The following is a 20642-nucleotide window of genomic DNA, read 5'->3' as shown; positions in this document are numbered from 1 at the left end:
CTTCACAGACATGCGATTGAATGTGATGTTGACTTGTTCAACTTGGCGGCCATGCTTGTCTTCAGCATCAACCACCTCAGTAGTGAACCAGAACTGCTGTAAGAGTTTCTTAACCATGATAGGTTCATGGTTGAGGGCAAATGTGAGCGACGATTGGTTGAGGAAGTTAGCCGCCTCTTGGTAGAACACCTTGGACGAAGGGATGTCCAACAAGGCGATGTGGTTGTTGGCCTTGAAGGACACTTCGTCAACAGAAAATCCAACATTCTTGGCAGCCATCTGTTTTTAATGAGAATAAGATGAAACAGTTTGTTAGAGAAACCAAGATGTGTATATAATATGTATTTAGGTAAGTTTTTGAATCAAGAAAAACCTTCTTTTGAATAAACCTTGAAGAAGGATTAGGGTTTTTCAAGTAAAATGTGTTTAATGAAATGTGATTACAACCAAGTAATAGTTGGGTTAATAATCAATGATGTTTAACGTTTTAAGAAAACAAAGTTCTTAAAATTATTAAACAGATTTCTTAGAAGAAGAAGAATCAAGAAAAGAAATTGTGACCTTAAGAGTTGAAGAGTGAAAGGTCGTAGAAGGATTTGAGAGTGTTTCTTGCTTAGTAATTTCGGCAGAGGTTCTTCTTTGAAATTTTGAAAGCGTAAAGAGAAAAGTGAATAAGAAGTCTCATATTTATAGGTAGGAGGAGAGAGAAGATATATGAGAGAGAGAGAGAGAGAAAAAAAAAAGACGACGGTTGAGGAAAGGGGTCATGATGAGAAAATGGCACGTTCTCAGCCATGATTGGATGTCATTAAATGAGGTAGCGTTTGACAGTACCTTTTTGCGCATCTCAAAGCGTTGCACATTGTAAATAGGGAATGTCGTCATTAAGACGGTTCATTAACTATTTCTTTTAAAAACGAAAAGGTTTTTAAGAAAATGAAGAGTCATTTAGTGTTTAACTAAACACTAAAAAGACCTTTTAAAATATTTTTATCATTGAAGTCAGAATCCTTCAGTGATAGTTTTAAGGCATCATTGTCAGTGATAAAAGAATCACTAATCCTGGCATTTAAAAACATTTGAATCACTGATCATAAAAGAGTCAGTGATCATATTTGTTTTTAAGAGAATAAGTACAAAGAGATATACTTATTTATATGGTCAGTGACCGAAGAATCACTAAAACCAATTTTTAAAACATTTTAGTCACTAAAGAAGAAAAGCTTCAGTGAAGGTTTTAAGTTTTGAAGAAAAGAGAAGAGTAATCATACCTTAGAGAGAAGAAATACATTTACTCAAAAGTTCAGTGTCAGAGATAGAGCACTGAATCATTTCACTTATTGAGCGACTGAAGATTATTCTTCAATGTTTAGCATCCCCAGTTCGTTGATCAAGATGTTAAATCTTGTCTCATCAAGAGGCTTGGTGAAAAGGTCAGCGAGCTAGTACATAGTTGGAACGAAGTGAAGTTCAATATCACCATTCATAACATGATCTCTGATAAAATGATATCGGATCTCAATATGTTTGGTCTTGGAGTGAAGTACAGGGTTATTTTCAATTGCAATATCACTAGTGCTATCACAATAAATAGGAACTTTCGAAAACTGAAGATCGTAGTCCGTCAGCTGGTTTTTCATCCAAAGAATTTGGGCACGTCAACTACCAGCGGCTACGTATTCAGCTTCAGCTGTTGATATGGACACTGAGTTTTGCTTTTTTTTTGTCCAGCTCACCAACTTTCCACCTAGAAGCTGACAGCCTCCAGTGGTGCTTTTCCTATCAATTTTGCAATCTGCAAAATCACTATCTGAGTAACCTATTAGGTCAAAACCTCAACCTTTAGGGTACCAAAGACCCATGTTAGGAGTTCCCTTAAGATATCTGAAGATGCGTTTTACAGCAATCAGATGGGATTCCTTTGGTTCAGCTTGATATCTTGCACATAAGCATATAGAGTACATGATATCTGGTCGACTAGTTGTTAGATACAACAGGGAGCTAATCATTCCTTTATAAACAGTTACGTTTACAGGCTTTCCATTTGGATCCTTGTTGAGAGAGAGTGGAGGAGCCATTGGAGTCTTAATAAATGAATTGTTTAATAAATCAAACTTCTTCAGCATGTCACGTACATACTTACTTTGATTAATAAAGATACCTTTATCTGATTGTTTGATTTGGAGACCTAAAAAGAAGGTTAGTTCTCCCATCATGCTCATCTGATATTCTTTCTTCATGCGATCAGCAAACCGAAAACACAAAGAGGGATTAGTGAAACCAAATATAATATCATTGACATAAATTTGGACTAGAATGATGTGACTCTTAACTTTACTAGGAAATAAGGCTTGGTCAATCTTTCCACGAACAAATTTCTCAGAGATGAGAAATGAGGAAAGGGTATCATACCAGGCACGAAGAGCCTGTTTTAACCCATAAAGAGTCTTATCTAAATGATAGACATTGTTTAGATACTTAGGGTCAAGAAACCTTGGAGGTTGTTCAACATAAACTTCTTCTTGAAGTTTCCCATTTAGGAAAGCGTTATTTACATCCATTTGGTAGACTTTGAAGTCTCTATGGGCAGCAAAGGCTAGAAAGAGTTGAATAGCTTCGAGTCTAGCCACTGGTGCGAAGGTTTCGTCATAATCGATCTCTTCTTTTTGTTTATAACCCTGAGCAATAAATCGAGCCTTGTTACGGGTTACCATACATTCTTCATCCAACTTGTTGCGATAGTCTCATTTGGTGCCTATCACTGATTTGTCAGAAGAACGTGTGACAAGGTACCAGACTTTGTTCTTATCAAACTCAATGAGCTCCTCTTGCATGGCAAGGACCCAACTAGGGTCAGAGATAGCATCATTGATTTTTTTGGGTTCACCTAAAGAAAGAAAGTTGACAAAGAGACATATATTACCTAGACCACGACGAGTCTTGATACCTGCATCTGGATCACCAAGAATTTGATGGATTGGATGGTCTTTAGTCCATCGCTGAACCGATAGAGGAATTTCATCTGAGTAGGTAAGTTCAGGAACAAAAGATGAGGATTCAGCTGCAATGTCTTCAGCAATAGGAACTATCGCTAAAGGAGCCTCAGATTCAGCGACTGAAATAGGTTCAGATACTGAAGGCATTTCATTCACTGATAGATCAGTGTTTGAAGTAGGAGGAATACAGCTAATGGGCATGATAACGATCTCTGAAGAAGATGCGTTGGAGTGACTAGCTGTATCTGGAATGATAGGTGGATCATCTTCAGCTTCAGGGGATTCAGTGTTGAGAGGAGCACTAGAGGAAGCTTCAGGTTGTCCATAGTGAGAGAACATCTAGTTTTCTAATTCATCATCATCATTTAAGATGGGTTTTAAAATAGCTGATTGAGATTCGTCAAAGGTGACATAGATAGATTCCTCTATCATCTGTCTTCGTTTGTTGAATACTCTGAAGGCTTTGGATATTGAAGAATATCCAAGAAAGATTCCTTCATCGGCTTTGGGATCAAACTTTCCAAGTTGGTCGCAATTGTTGAGAATGTAACAAGTACAACCAAATATATGTAGAAAGCTTATAGAAGGCTTTCTTCCATTAAAAAGTTCATAGGTTGTCTTCTTGAACCTCTTTACGATCAGCGATCGATTTTGAGTGAAACAAGCGATGTTGACAGCTTCCGCCCAGAATTGAGTAAGGAGATGGGATTCGCTGAGCATTGATCGAGCAGCCTCTATATTGTTTGATTTCTCCTTTCAGCGATCCCATTTTGTTGAGGAGTTCTCACTGAAGAAAAGTTGTGAGAGATTCCTTTGTTCTCAAAGAAGTTATCCATAGTACTGTTTTTGAATTCAGTACCATGGTCACTTCTCGTACCTTGATGTTGTTGAGTACTTTATGTTATTGATGAATGACATGATATCTTCAGGTGCTTCGTCTTTGGATCTGAGGAAAAAGACCCAAGTGTACCTGGCATACTCATCAACTATGACGAGTGTAAACTTCTTTCCAACGATGGATTGCACGTTGACTGGACCAAAGAGATACATGTGTAGTAGCTGAAGAGACGCAGTTACTGAAGATATTTGCTTTGACTTAAAGCTAGCTCTTGTGAGTTTTTCTTTTTCACATGCTGAGCAAAGAGATTCCTTTGCAAAAGAGTGTTGAGAAAGACCAATGACAAGATCATTTCTTGACAGTTCACTGAGTGTCTTAAAGTTTAGATAAGAGAGTCGTTTGTGCCATAGCGAGTTAATGTCTGACGAGGCTTTAGAGAAGAAACAACTATTCTCAGTGGTAACAGAATTCATATTGATGATATATACATTCTCTAGGAAAGAACCGATTAAGGCAACCTTATCATCTTTGTCAAAGACGCAACATGAATTCTTTGAAAATTTTACTGTGTAGTCTTTGTCACACAGTTGACCGATGCTTAGGAGGTTGTGCTTCAGACCTTCAACATATGCAACTCGCTTAAACGTTGTTGCACCATTGGTTAATATACCAAAACCTCTGGTATATCCTTTTTCGTTTCCTCCAAATGTTACGAAAGGTCATCTTTCTTCCTTGTAATGGATTAGCAGGGATTTGTCTCCAATCATATGCCTTGAGCATCCGCTATCGAGATACCATATGCCTTTGACATCCTAGACAAGGGAACAATTTAAAAAATGCTATTGGTACCCAGCTATTGGGGTCCAGTACTGTTAGAGGCATCATCCACTGGTGCTGAGGAATCAGCATCAGCAGATGGCATCACTAAACCTGAAGAGGTTTGAGTGGAGAGAGGAATCAGTGGAAGTCTTCACTAAGCCTGATGAAGAGGCTTCAGTGGTTAGAACTACAACGTCTGATGCTGAAGACTTATCAGCAGGAGTTGTCTTCACTGAGCCTGAAGAAGAGGCTCCAACGGTTTGCATCACCTTGGTTGCTTTTGCAGCCTTAGTGGAGGATTTTGCCTTAGTAGATTTCACAGCCTTAGCTACTTTCTTGCCCTTAGCTGGTGGACCAGCCTTAGCGGCAGAAGGACACTTGCTGGCAATATGTGTATTTTCACCACAGTGTTTGCACTTCCTAAAACTAAAGGTAGCTCTAGGGCCAGGAAGTATCAGATTAGAAGAGGGACCAGCTCCAAGGATTCCTTTCTCATTGGTTCTTGGAGGAATCTTTGAGGCTTAGGATTCCTTAGGTGAAGAGTTTACCATGAGTTGAGACTTGGATTTCTAAGAGGATTCTGATTTCCTAGTCCCTGAAGAAGAAGCTTTACAAGCTGAAGGAATAGACCTTGATCTATTGGACTTGTTAGACTTCTTAGGAAGAGGTGTTGTGTCAATGGATTTATCTTTGTCTTTGCAGCCTGAACTCGAAGGAGTTCCATCAAGATGACTCTCAGTAAAAGAGGATTGAGAGGAAGAAGTGTCAGGAATGGAAGAGACGAAAGTACCAAACTTAAGCATGGACCTGTCAGTGACACGTTCTTCCTGATCATAGGAAAATCCTAGACCAGGCGTTATCTTGGCTGGGATCTAAGCATTGATGATCTCAGGGGCTTTGATAGAGGATTTACACCACCCTTCAATGATAGCCTTCTCAGCCTTAAGTTTAGCGATTGCTCGCTCACGCTCAGCGATATCCTTTTTGCGTTCAACGGTGATGGTTTGGTTTACAATGACCTGATCCTTTAGATTTTCCTTAACAAAGATCAGCTCTTTGATCTTTGAATGGCAAATCTTCAACTGTTCTTGAAGATCAAGATTAAGCATTTCTGCTTTAGATTTGCCATTAAGGGCATTGTAAAGATCTACCGCCAACGTATCTAGTGCGGATAGGCTAGAGGAGGAAGAAGAGGGTTCATTCAGGATACATACCTGAGCAGAAGAAGAGGTTGATGGTTCAGAAGAAGTGGATGTCTCTGATGTTTCTTCGTTGACATCCTTGGCCATCAAGCATAGGTAGGTTGTATCTTCTTCATCTGAAGATGATTCATCAGATGAATCAGCCCAATCATGCTCTTCAGTGATGAGACCCTTGGCCTTTTGCTAGTTATTCTTCACCTTCCTGTACTTCTCCTTCAGTTTCAAGTATTTGTCATCCTTGGATCTTAAAGAGGATGGGTTTTGGAAGATGGCGTCGCAGCTTTCTTCGATCTGCATTCACATGCAAAATGTCCAGTGCAGTGACAATTGTAGTAGACTGCTGAATCCTTGTCTATTCATTCAGACTTTGGCTTTTCCTTAATGGACAGCAAGGGATATCTGCTGTAGTTGCTTTTTTCTGGCGAATCTCCTAAAAGATTTAGTCAAAAGCGCTAGGGATTCATCAAAATCTGCTAGATCAGATTCTGGAATATCCTCAGAGTTAGTAGAGTCTAACTCTGTATAACAACAAGAGGAAGAGAAGAAGTAAAAGAAGAAGAATAAGAAGTTTCAGCTGAAGTAACTTCAGGGATCAATGTTAACAGAAAGCTTTTCATTTCTTTAGAATCTTTGACTAGATTCCTTTTCAGCTAACGAGATTGCTCATGATTAAGCAGAATCCCGTAGAGAGTGGAGAGAGAAAGACAGGACTTGTCATTAGACATCTTAAGACACGTGGAAAAGGTGTTCCAAGATTCAGGAAGACATTCCAGAAACTTAGTTAAAGTTTCAGAGTTAGAATATTCCCTGTCTATAGCCTTTAGATCAATAAGAAGACAATTAAAACGTTGATGTACTTCAGACAGTGTTTCAGTCTTTCCACAGAGAAAGCTTTCATACTGTCTTACTAAATTGATCTTTCTAGTTTCTTGAACCTGAGTGGTTCCTTCATATTGAACATAAAGAGTGTCCCACATGGATTTAGAAGTCCTGACCTTCATCACAGAGTGATAAATCTCGTCAGGAAGAGACATAGCTATTATAAACCTAGGGCGAGTGTCTATAGCTATCTTCTTCTTATCTTCATCACTCCACTGATGAGGGAGTTTTGGAATCTGTTGTTCAGAAATCACGATAGTCCTCTGTTGCTGGAACAGCCGAAGAAATAGCAAATAGTACATATGGTTCATTTTCTATATAGTGTGGAATTTCAGGATCCACACCTTCCAAAAAGAGGGACATCCGGTTCTTCCATAGACTAAAGTGGTCACGAATGAACCGGGGAGGTTTGGCAAGAGATCCATTGTCTTGAACGTGTCTGTTTGTGTTTTGCAAAGCCATTTAAAAGCAGTAAAGTTATCTAGAGAAGAAGATAAAGTAATGCAGAAAAACAACCAAACAACTTAGAAAAGATAGAACACTGCTCGGATACCACTTGTTGGTCCCGTAAGGGTCTACAAGATCTGTATAATAGTTTGTAGAATGGGAGGAATGAATACAAACACAGTATTTTCAAATTTAAAATGTATATTGATAAGAGAAGATCAATACAAATTTTACAAAACTGTTTGCAGAAAGTTAAGGTAAGAAAACCTATCTAAACAATCTTTGGTTACATACTTAAATCTAGCAAATAAGAAAAGATTTGTTGTAAAAGAAATAGAAGAAAGTAAGTTCTTTTTGGGAATGAACTTGTTTAGAATGCAATAAAAGGGATTCTAACTTGCTCTTGAAGATGAGCGTATTTATTCTTAGATGTTTGTTCTTTTACTTAAGCTCAAGGATGCTCAGAGTAAGGTTTAGGTTAAGAGTATATCTGCATGGAGATAGAACACATCTATTTATACCCATTGCATTAAATGCACATTTAATGCAACGTGGTAGGGTTAGAACGTGTGTCAATCCTTAAGGGGAAGGCTTGTATTTGCTACAATGAATAGTACAAAATCTTATTCATGAGCAGACATCCTTACCTAAAGTTGGTGGGTAATAGAGTCAACTAGTCGGCTCCGTACCGTACTAACATTTAGAAAGGGTATGGGTTTGTCCTTTGTGTGTRTAAGGACAAGACAACAACAATCGTGCTTAGCAAGCTTTTTTTGATCGCTGAATGCTAGAATAACCTGAAGGTCTCTTCAGCATTCGTTGAGGCTTGGGCAGTCTTCCCACATATGTAGACAGACTTGTAATCACCGAGTACCACTTCAGATCACGTACTCGCTATTATCTAATCTTCAGTTTCAGTCTTCGACATTGGCTGAAGGTTCTTTGGTGTGAGTGTTGTCTTCTTGAAGTATCACTGTCGCTGATTGAATTACAATACAAGTTCTTCAGCGATCACTGAACAGACTCAGTGAAGATCATTGGAACTGAAAGATAAAAACATAAATACTTCGTATATAGGTAAAAAGGGATTATCATCAAATCACTGAGAGAGAGAGGATCAACAACAAGGCATGTGACAAACTTCTAGAGGTGAGCTTGTCCTTTGTTTTCAGATATACAGGCTTTTGTCGTATATGAACAGTACTCTTTCACAAAGTAGGTAAGCACATTTGGAGACAATAGAGTGACTCCGTACGAGTGTTTTACTTTGAGAGGTATGAGTTTGTCCTTTGTGTGTAGGAGGATAAGACAAAAATTAATCTTGGTCAACAAGATTCATTTGATTGCCGACATTGGAATAATACTGGGGTTTCTTCAGTGTATCCTGAATCTTGAGTAGATTTCACACATTTTTAAACAAACTTGTTATCACTTAAACTACATCAGATCACAAACTGCTTTTCTCTGTCTTCAGCTTTATCTTCGATATCATTGAAGGTTCTTGCGGTGTGAGTTTTAACTTCTTGAATAATACTTGTCTCTGAGAGAGTAATACTTATCAGCGATCACTAAGTCAGACTCAGTCATGATCGCTAAAACTGAATAAAGAGAAAGTACTTTTCTTAAGATAAAAATGATCATCATCAAATCACTGAGAGAGAGGATCAACACTACTACACCGGGTTGAGAGGTCTGTGGGACGAGATACAATCAGTATCGCCAATTCCTCGGTGCACGTGTGGAAATTGCACTTGCAACATCGGGAAAAGACTGAATAAAATCCAAAGGGAAGGAAAGAATTTATGAATTCTTGATGGGTTTGGACAACAGTTTCTCAACCATAAGGACACATATCCTTGCGATGAAGACAACACCCACCTTGGGAAAAACTTACCATCTCGTTGCTGAAGATGAGCAGCAAAGAGAAATCTTTGCTATAAAGAAACCGATGACGGAAGCTGCTGCCTTTCAAAACTTCATTCCGAATAGTTGAAATAGTGCAACCAACCCCATCCGACAGCATGGTAAAAACACTTAAAAGGATACGAGACGTAGTAATGGTGAAGAGTTTGAACATTGTGACCTCTGTGGAAGAAATGGGCACAACAAAGAAGGTTTCTCCAAAAAAGTTGGTTATCCATAATGGTGTACAGGCAAAGGAAAATGAGAAAAGAACAAGTCCAAGGCAGCTTACGTAGATGCAGAACCAAGCCCGATACCATGATTGACAAATAAACAATGCCAAAAGCTGATCAAGCATTTTTTGGAGAGTGAAAGCTCATCAAAGGATGACATGCCTCCAATGGTCAACATGGCTGGTAAGAATGTTCTTAGTAAAGCATGGAACATTGATTTGGGTGCAACCAATCACATAACTTGCGAGCGTGAATTGCTTAAAAATATAACAAAGTGCAATCAAGAAACCCCAGTCACCATGCATAATGGGGAGGCCAGACCCGTTGAAGGGAAAGGAAACTGCATGTTACAAGATGGTATAAAAAATTGAAAGAGTCTTGCATATCCCAAAATTTAATTGCAATTTGTTATATGTGAGCATACTGACAAAAGAACTCCAATGTGCAATAACCTTTCTTCCTGATCTTTGCATCATGCAGGACTTACGCTCGAGGAACCTAATTGGCGTGGGTGAATGCAATAATGGTCTATATCGAATGGGCTTGGTAGAAAACGAAAAGAAGGTGATGGTAATGACAAGTGATGTTATGATCTGGCACAAAAGGTTGGGGCATGCTTCTGAGTCAAAAATACATCATGTTGATTTTTTAGAGAATATTTCTTGCAAGTTAAGAAGTAAGGTTTGTGATTCTTGTGTTAAAGCAAAACATACCATGCTACCTTTTCCGAGTGGGTCAATTAAAACGCTTGCTTGTTCCGATTTATTGCATTCTGGTGTATGGGGAAAGTATCGTACGCCCTTTCTTTCGGGGGCAAGTTATTTCTTAACCATCATAGACGACTTTAGTAGAGTCGTCTGAGTTTTCTTGCTCAAATACAAATTTGAAGCAAGTAGATGTATAACTGATTTTCACAATATGGTCAAAACGCAATTTGGCAAAACAATAAAAGGATAAGAAGTAATAACGGGGAAAGTTTACATCGAACACCATGATGGCCTTCTATGAAAAGGATAGGATCATCTTGGAATCCTCATGTCCTCACACACGACAATAGAACGAAGTGGTTGAGAGGAAACATCGACACATCCTTGAGATGGCACGAGCTTTGAGATTTGAGGCAAACTTACCCGTTAAATTGTGGGGATGATGCATTCTAACAGCTACATATATCATAAACAAGTTGCCTTTCAAAGTTATCAAGCATAAAACACCCTTAGAAATACTTTTCACGATTATGATCATATGAGGGTTTTGGGATGTTTGGTATATGCCAGAAACACCAAAACAAAAGGGGATAAGTTCGAAGTGAGGGGGAGGCCAGGTGTTTTTTGGGTTATCCACAAGGCAAAAAGAGTATCAAATTTACCATGTCGATGACCATAAAATAATTGTCTCAAGAAATGTTAAATTTGTGGAACATACATTCCCTTTCGTCAAATTCGAAATTCATGGTGGTGATGACAGTATGGAAGACCTCAAACCTTATTATGAGAGCGCACAAAAAATTGGTGAAAGTGTGCAAGACAAAGATAAGCAGGAAGTCGGTCTTGAGCAGATGAACTCCACACAATCCGAACTAAACAATGATTCGAATATACCCGAACCAACCAATGATTAGTACATACCCGACCAGATCATAGAAACTGAAGGACCACTGCAGCAAACAGAAAGTGAAAACGTGATCGAACTGAAACATATGAATAGTGAACAACCTGCCAGAATTCAAAGAGAAAGAAGAAATAGGGCACAACCGAAAAGACTGGACGACTTCGTCATGAATCTGCCCCCTTCGATTGACCTTGCACAACCCATGCATGATCAAAGATCCTCGACGGTACACCCTTATGGTCATTTTATCTCTTATGAAAATTTTTCTAACTCACATAAAGCCTTTTCATCGGCCATCAGCTCAAATGATATGCCAAAACATTTTAATCAGGCGGTATGAGATACCAAATGGAGAGAGATTATGCAAAGGGAAATACGAGCCCTTGAAGAAAATGGAGCATGGATCCTTGAGAATTTACCCAATGGAAAGCGAGCCATTGATTCGAAGTGGGTCTATAAGATAAAGTACAAACCAAACGGGGAAGTTGAGAGATAAAAGGCATGTCTCGTAGCAAAGGGCTTTACACAAATGGAGGGAGTAGATTATCATGAGACCTTTGCACCCGTGGCAAAACTTGTCACCGTGCAAAGTTTGCTAGCTGTGGCAACCAAGAAAGATTGGATTATTCATCAACTTGGCGTGAATAATGCATTCCTACATGGGGATTTGAATGAGGAAGTTTACATGAAAAATCCCACAAGGCTTCTCAAAAGAAGGGGAAATGAGGGTTTGTAGACTGAGAAAATCACTCTATGGGCTACGACAAGCTTCACAAAATTGGTATAAAAAATTCACGATGGCATTGCTAGATCTCGGCTTCAAGCAATCAAAGGCTCATTTGCTCTTCATCCACAAAAGAAAGGAGACTTATGTAGTTGCACTTATATGTGGATGATGTGATCATAGTTGGAAAGGACGTGGAAAAGATACAAGGAACGAAGAGTCATCTTGATAAGAAGTTTAGTATCAAGGTCCTAGGAGCACTGAAGCATTTCCTAGGCATAGAAGTAGCTCACACACTGGATGGCCTTGTATTGAGTCAACAAAAGTATATTTTAGACATATTGGAGGATAGTGGGTTGCAAGGCTGCAGACCGAGTTCTATGCCTCATGGAACAAAATTTAAAACTGGACCAAGTTAACGAAAGTCCATGCAATGATGTAAATCGATATCTCAAATCCACATTCAGTCAAGGTATTTTCTTTTCTAAAGCTGGCGGTCAAGGTATTGGCTTGGGTGCAGTTACACACAGCGATCACGAACTGGATACTTGTTACTTTTGGGAGGAGCTCCAATTACCTGGAAAATAAAAAAAACAATCGGCGGTATCGCGCTCCTCATCCGAAGCAGAATACCGAGCTATGGCGACAACTGTCAGCAAGATCTTATGGATGAGATGGTTGTTACGAGATTTAGAAGCAGCTCCAATTGGACCCACACCCCTTTTTTGTGATAATCAAGCTGCTAGACAAATTGGCAATAACCCTGTTTTTTACGAACGTACCAAACACGTAAAAATGGATTATTACTTCGTTCGAGAAAGAATTGAGTCACAAGAAATTCGACTTCTCTGTGTGTGTCGGTAGGACACTGCAGATAACAGACTTATTCATCAAAGCTTTAGGGACGGAACGACTTCGTTTTCTACTTACCAAGTTGGGCACTCAAGACTTACATGCTCCAACTTGAGGGGGAGTAAATCAACCGTATCCCCTATTTTACTGTGCATATTATGTGGCTATCACTTCCTGTTTATTAGCCACTGTTTGTTGTAGTCTACTTTTTTTGTTTCTTTTATTTTAGGTAGGCCTTGTTATAATGCTGGTGTATAAATTTGTCTTTGATGAATAAATGAAATAAGCTTTTCCACTCATAATTTTTATATGAAGATAACTTTTTTGTGTCTCACATGGTTCCACTTGATCTTTGTGTACCTTTGGTTGATGACTATATAACTCCTTGTATGTTATATCCTACTTTTTATATGTTTGTTATTCCTTGCTTTTTTGGGTTGCTTCTCGTGTTCATATCTTTTATAAACGTTACCCACTTCTAGAGGGTTTTTAAAATACGTAATATTTATATGTGGCAAATGGAATTTATATACGGTCTCACCTTTGGTGAGGTTGGAACCCTTTAACCTCTTGAAAGGTTGGGTTTATCGGATACTGTTGGAACAAAGGCCCTTTGATAAATAAATCTTGATCAAACTTTTATATCTTGTCATATTTCACGGATACACAATTAGTTAATTTCAAAACAATATAATTTATGAGTTAATTAGGTGTACGTAACTCCCACAATCTAAGGGCCTGCTAAATCGTACCAAGCATGTAAATAAGCATTTGAAGTTGTAATAAATTGACCATTCACATCGTTTACTTCATAAAAAATGAACTTAAAATTTCTTCAAGAAACAATTGAATTTAAAATATTTGATATGATTGTTGCAGTACAAATATGAGTTAACATATCATTTTATTCTTTTATGTTTTATTACAAAAAAATTTATCTAAATGCACCTACAATAACCAATACAAATGAACAGAGTCAAAACTACAAGATTTAATCTCGACAATATAGAATGGAATGAATTTAAACAAACCACGATCATTAATATGATGCAACTTTAATTAAGGATGTAACAGGATACGTAAAAGGTAAGGCGATAAAATACTATTTTTTTTTTCAATATTGCACTCAATGGTTCGGCGTTGTGGTGCATGATCACCTTTCCGAACCACCGGGCACCCCGATGAAGAAAGGCGACAACTTTTGTGTTATTTTATGTTTCTCTTAAATGCAACTTTCTTGAACACTAGTTCAATTGTTGAAAAGGCTGATTTGTAATATAACTCAGCAAATCAAACAAACCCAGTAAATCTAAATCTATCGCAGAAGTAGGATCACAGGTAAAATGTACACAAAGTCTACATAATGTAACATAAAAACTGGAATCAAGCATAATGACATATAGCAAAAGAGAGATCCAACATGAAGCAAAGTTCCTTAAGTTCTATTGGTAGGATGTAAGCAAATCTGCATAATGTAACCTTATACCCTTTTTTGTTCCTGGTTTTATTTGATTGTTGTAATTAATAATTGGTATACAACATGAATAACCTTATAAATTGTGTTGGGGGTGAAGCCATTGTCAACGATCCATGATAAAAGCTATTCTTCGACGCTTTGCACCCCAATCAACCAACAGTGGCTTTGGTGTCTTCTTCTTTGTACCAAGATAGCCTTGACAGTTAGAACTACCACAGTGGCACTCTATTTCAGGCCCAAATTGCACAAATCTGCAATACCAAAATCCAAAGCATTATTCATTTATTATAGTAGAATTGTGTTAAAGTGGAAGGATAATTAGAACGCTTGTGTAGATGATTATTAGTACCGATAATGATATGTCAATGGTTCCCCACGTTTGATGGATCGTTTAGCAAAGACTCCAAGACGAGTCTCCCCATCAACTTCCCTACATAAAATCATACATAAATGTCATTTGATACAATATCTGAGGATATGTGAAACCTTTTTTGAATCTCTCTCTCTCTCCCACTCTGAAAGATCCCTTAGAGATAGAGGAGGTTCCTATATATATATATATATATATATATATATATAGGTTTGATGATTCAAGTCTAGTTAATGTGGGACTCTAACAACTAGATAGTGCCCCAATAATGGAGGCAAAAGAGTGTAGCGAGTCCCTAGGTGGTGGTAGGCCACAAATTTGATACCATGTGAGAATATGTAAAACCCCTTTGAATCTCTCTCTATAAGAGCCCTTACAGAGAGGGGGGGGCTACATTTATACAGTTTTGATGTTCTGTATCTAACCAATGTGGGACTCCAACGACAGTGCCCCCCAAAATGAAGGCAAAAATGTGTGTAGAGTTTGTAGATGGCAGTACACTCTGGCTCTGATACCATGTGATTATCCTGTAGATACCCTTTAAATTTCTCTCTATGAGAGCCCTTACAGAGAGAAGGAAGGTTCTTAGATATAGATATAGATATATAAGGTTGATGGTATGTGCCTAGCTTATGTGTGGCTCCAACACTATCCATCTCTTTTAATCCTGCAAAGATTGAACACTGGACTGAGTAATGAAATTTATCATACTAACCATTTTTCTAAGTTGCAATTAGGATCGCAGCTATGATTGAGAAAACGCGATTCATTCCCCTTTTTAGTTGCATCAATGATGAAGTCTCTTTGGACTTGACACATATAGAAGTTCGTAACGCCTTCTTTCATGTCCCAAAACCGCTTCTCACACAAAGCTTCATTTATAACTGAAGGAAAAGGTAGAGTTATAATAATTAGCCAACAAGTAACAAAGATACAAACTTAAAACTTGCCAAATAACCTACTATTGCTTAATAAATAGATTCAAACAGTTCAAAGATAATTACCTTCTCCAACATACTCAATTATGAAATCACCTTTTCTGATGAATTCATCGGCTTCTAAACCCCAACCACAACGATGAGTCTACAAACACGTCAACCATAATAAACATCAAGTAAGGCTAATGTGACAAAATTTAGAACAAAATACATGATTGAACTTATTGAAACTTACCATAACAAGTTGGATCTTCTTGTTTTTTCGGAATGGCCGGTTCGCGCAAATTTCTGAACACCCGCAAGCACTCGAGCAGCTTATACACTGAAGCCTGTAAGGTAGAACATTAGCTAGGTCATATAATGGAGAGGCTGAGTGATGAATGCCATTAATATTTTTTAGAACATGATATAAGAAGTACCAGCACAAACAATCCTCACGGCATATCTCAGAATCACAACATATGCATCCTATGCCATCATCCACATCATCATGCTTCTTCTTTATAAGGTATACATCTGATTTTAGTTGAGGAAATGGCAAAAAATGATAGTCCGAAATGAAATGATGATAACGAGCAGACCCTTTTGTCAAGTCCAAATCTTTAATAATGTAGAAAGTAAAAAACTGGAGAAAAAAACCAAATTTTCAGCTAAAGTACATCAACATGATAGTGGTGTTAATCGGGAAATGAATCAATTTACAGAAAAAAGAAAGTGAAGGATACTGCGCTTAATAAGAGTATATGAAGATGGTTCTTTATTCTCCAAGGTGCATTTCCACATGGGATCAATCCTGAATTCCTCTTCAACATACGGTAGCGGCAGACGACAAAAAACTTCCTATGATTGATCAGTAAAGATGTTAATTAGCAACTTACTAACGAGGCCCCTCTTGTTGCAAACTTTCTTATCTTTTCTTTCTTATTAACAAGATCATAACATAGTAATGCACCAAATTTTGATCATTGCAAGTACAGTAATCTTTTGGTAGGGGATGAGAACAATGAAGATACTATTATAAATATCGAAGTTCCATAGTTGATCGATAATATGGAAACAGATGATAATTAGTAGAAATTGAAATTCCCTTCATATACAGTAATTGACAACAAGGAGCTTCAAGATTGTTAGAAACCTCACCTCTATGCTACTGGTAGGAACTACAGACTGCACATCCAACAAGATAAATCAGTACTGCCATTCAGCTTAATCAATTAAAAAGACCATAAACTAAGAAACCCAAAAATGGATTCAAGAATAATGTTGATTTCGTAAGTGCATTACACCATTAACAAAGATTATTTTAGAACCAGGTCTCTTATGACCATTCTGTGTTTATATTAACATATACTTTCTCCATCCAAAAAAATGCATCATTTTTTTTTGTAAATATGCATCTAGATTATTCATACGAATAATATAACCGCGTTGAAGATGGAAGAGATGGACCTTCAATGGTGGCCAATCAGTAGAATGCCTCCAACAAATTATTTCCGCTGGTTTCTCATCAGAGTGGAGTATATACTCAGGATATGCTGCACATTTCTCGTGCGATGCTAAATCGCATTTTGAACACCGCCATAAGTGTGATTTCTTTTTGCACAGAAAGCATGCCTATTAAAAGGAATGTTGTTGATCACATTAGAACACTTCTGGTATTAATTAAATCAATACACCATGCATACTCCATACGAAATCAAGAAACATCTAACTTATTTATGCCTACTTCCTTAATCTTCTTTCATTGGCCTTGATGCAAGAAATCTGCTTAACAGCCAAATCCATCTTCTTATATCAGATGAAGTGTGTTTTTCGTTTGTACCATCTAGTACTTGTACAACACGTTTCATTATTATACTCTCACTTGTAACGAACGTGGTTCTTAACTAGTGGCGTAAAAGAACTGTAAACGAAAATGGAAGGTAGCGAAGTGAATTCTAATGTTGAACACAATCAATAAAAAACAGTAGAGTATAGATAACTTTATGGTGGTGATATGTTATGTTAAATTGCCCAAAAATGGTGTTAACATAATCGTACGGTAGTTACTTTTCCTTTTCTGAATCAGACAAAAAATTACAAGCAAATATTGGTCATTAGTGAGCTTCAATCAAATTCACAGGTGTTGTTCATCATAAATCGCTAGGGTAAACAATCTAAACGGATGTATCAAACGATTTGAATAGTCATTCCTTAATTTAAATGCATGAAGAGACTCAAAGAACCAAAATCAGCTTACTAATGAACAAAGTGAGCATACTCGATGAACAACTTATCAAGATTTTAAAGCAAGCAGATATGCTTGTAATCTAAATGAAGCAAAGTGGAAACAAATTCAAAAAAAAAAGGAGAGAAACTATACATGTTGAGGACACTTGAATTCGTTCGATGATGATAATAAACCAACACGTTCCTTTGCACATTTCAAGTGATAAGAAACTCGACAATCATGAATAGAGCACGACACCTTCTCCCAAGGGTAGATTACATTCTCGCATACACGACACTCAGCCTGAAATGTATTACAGTAATCAAATGTTATTCAAACTTTGAATATGCTAAAAGAACTCAATACACAACAACAATATATTTATATATCTTAATCCAAGTTTAGTTTTCCGCTGATTTTAGTAATTCAACTACAACAAAACACCAAGGAAAATGCCATTTTTTGATGGTTGGAAGCATCAACATGTTCTCACATACCAAACTTGAAGATATGATCTCAAATATCAAAAATGTTAGAAGGTTTGCAGCCTCATTGAAACCAAACAAAAGAATGTGATAATGCTATGACATTAAAGCAATTACATGATTACTGAATAGCCCCATAGAGATGAACTTTGTGCAGTCTAATCGTTTTTTATATGAAAGCTAGTATTGATAGAATTTCTGATCTAATTTATCCATGGATAAGATCTTCATTCCTTTTTTGATAGAGAGGGGTCAAAAAACACTAAAAGCAAGACAAATATGCACTCGGGTGGGGGCGAAGCACAAGAAAACCCATCAGCTGGTTCTTCTAACTGTACGACTAGCTAGATCTTTTTGATCTAGTTACTGATAAATTAAGTTAAGATTATGGTTTTCAGATTAATCGAATACAATTCAATCAACTATAGGATTTTATTCCTGGATTTTATAAGTGAACCCAGTAAATGATTCCTACAACCCTAAATATCAAATCTTCCATCTGTTGTTAACAAATTTACTACTAAATTCAGTATTAAACACACAAAAATAATCGAAATTATACCATTTTTCTTGACCCTATTTGGAAAGGGAGAAACAATTTTGTTTCGGAAACCCCCAAATCCACCTTCATCGACTCCAAATCACTCCGATGATATCTTGTGGATTCCACCTGTTCCGACATACAAACATGCAGCCGCGAAGTTATATCATCATTCCCACCACCTTCATCATGTGAAGGTAAGAGGGTTTCTGTTTTAGAAGAATTTGAGTCGCTGAAATCGCTGTATTCAGAGGCTACTGGTTGTTTGTTCTTAGGGCAACGAGTTAGGGTGAGAGGAGACATTCTTGCAGGTTTGGTGAAGGCAGGCATCGTTTTTTACAACTTATAAACCCTAAAAAATTCAAAATTTCGAGTGCTTCTGGAACAATCCAATTTTGCTATGTGATTAATTATGTTCCTTTTAGGAAGATTTTTGTTGATCGAAGAACAACTCAGGTCCACGTGTTTGTGTGTGGAAGCCAGATTGAGTAGTGAGTGACCGCCGGAGGGGTGTTGCTGCTCTGGCGGGAAGTTTTAAACTTTTTATCATGAGGAATGATACTTCACTTTACTAAAATGCCCTTGGACTTTGTTAAATAGCTAAAGTGGGTTATCTTGAATGAATGAAAGTTTAAAGGGCAATTTTGTCCATCAAAGTTGATCCTCCCTTGGTGTCACATTTTTATTGTGAGTTTCTTGCAAACAAATCTACTTTTTATTACAATATATAGAGAGAAAAGCGATAGATAGACAGATAGAGGAACGATCAAATGTAAATCATCTTTTTTATGTAATCCTATAAACTAATCTTATTCATCCATTTTCTTGATCAATGATCATAATTAAAATGTGTTGTATTAAGAAAATAAAAATAAATTAAATTAAAGGTTTAATATTTAATCAAGAATGGACAAAATTGGCAAACCATTTTAATCTTCAGCCATATTGGGAATGCAAATCATTGTTTCATTGACTTTCCTTCCATTGATATATTTGACATATCATGTTCCCAAAAAAAACATTTTTTTTACAGACAACTTGACAAAATATATTATTTGGGACTGAACTGGTTAATGAAACAGATTAACGTAATCTGAAACTTGTTTCATACCAATCGAAAACTTGTTTCATAACAGTCTGATCCATGATGAGAATACATCAACAGTGAAATTAGTTTCATTGTTCGTCTGTATAATAAAATTTGAGCCAGATATACTTTAGTCAATGGAACATTTTCAAAAAATCTGAATAACATGTTTTCGTCAATGAAATTCGTTTCATCATTGAAATTGGTTTCAATGATCCTACAATTCCAAAAACTGAATGACATTGTTTTAGCAGTGAAAATTGTTGAAATGTTTCCTAACCAAAATGGGACCGGTTTCATGGTTTCTAACCAAGATTAACTTGGTTTTACATATGAAAGTAAATATTATTCAGTCAATGAAACGCTTCAAGAACTGAATAATAATATTTCATTCATTTTTAAATTTGTTTCATGTTTCTAACCAAAATGGAATCGGTTTCATGGTTTATAGCCAAGATGAAATTGGTTTTATTAGTGAAACCAAATATGGTTCAGTCAATGAAACATTTTAAGACCTGAATACTATTATTTTATTAATGAAAGTAGTTTCATGATTCCTAACTAAAATGAAATTAGTTTCATTTTTTAAACATTTTGAGAACTATATAACATGGTTTCATTAATGACATTTGTTTTACGAAATAAATTATTACGAATAGACTTTGTAATTGATGTAGTATTTTTAAATTAATAAAAGAATATAAAATATTAATATAATAATTATATATTAACATAAATTGATTTATAGTTTCCTTAAAAACAACTACTATATTTAATTTTCCATATTTAAAAACAATTAAAACATTACCAAGATTAACCATTACAAAGTAAAATGACATTCATATCCTTATTTATTAAAAATAAAGAGAAAAACATGAAATTATTCTATTGATAGTGGTTTCTATAGTTTGCTTGAAATAGGCGGTTTGCAATCTAACCTCTCTATATATACATATATATATATATATNTATATATATATATATATATATATATATATATATATACAGCGACCTAATCAAATAAGAACTAAT

The 20642-nt window shown here is 36.6% G+C and overlaps 1 protein-coding gene across 1 annotated transcript; it reads right to left on the bottom strand.

The window, feature by feature from the left end:
- Window positions 1-14083: 14083 nt before the first annotated feature.
- On the bottom strand, window positions 14084-18853 carry LOC112516142 (histone-lysine N-methyltransferase ASHR3-like). The gene is made up of 10 exons (XM_025123164.1): window positions 18545-18853; window positions 17651-17800; window positions 16738-16902; window positions 16014-16128; window positions 15708-15804; window positions 15524-15617; window positions 15355-15433; window positions 15066-15234; window positions 14330-14410; window positions 14084-14231 (listed from the first exon to the last, which is right to left on the bottom strand). The coding sequence occupies exons 1-10, from the start codon at window positions 18851-18853 to the stop codon at window positions 14084-14086; spliced, it is 1407 nt and encodes a 468-aa protein (XP_024978932.1).
- Between the last annotated feature and the right edge of the window lie 1789 nt (window positions 18854-20642).

This window comes from Cynara cardunculus, assembly GCF_001531365.2.
Source record: "Cynara cardunculus var. scolymus isolate 2C chromosome LG 8, CcrdV1, whole genome shotgun sequence".
NCBI classification, from domain to species: domain Eukaryota; kingdom Viridiplantae; phylum Streptophyta; class Magnoliopsida; order Asterales; family Asteraceae; genus Cynara; species Cynara cardunculus.
The sequence above is the reverse complement of the archived record's forward strand: the minus strand, read 5'-3'. Positions and strand labels throughout refer to the sequence as shown.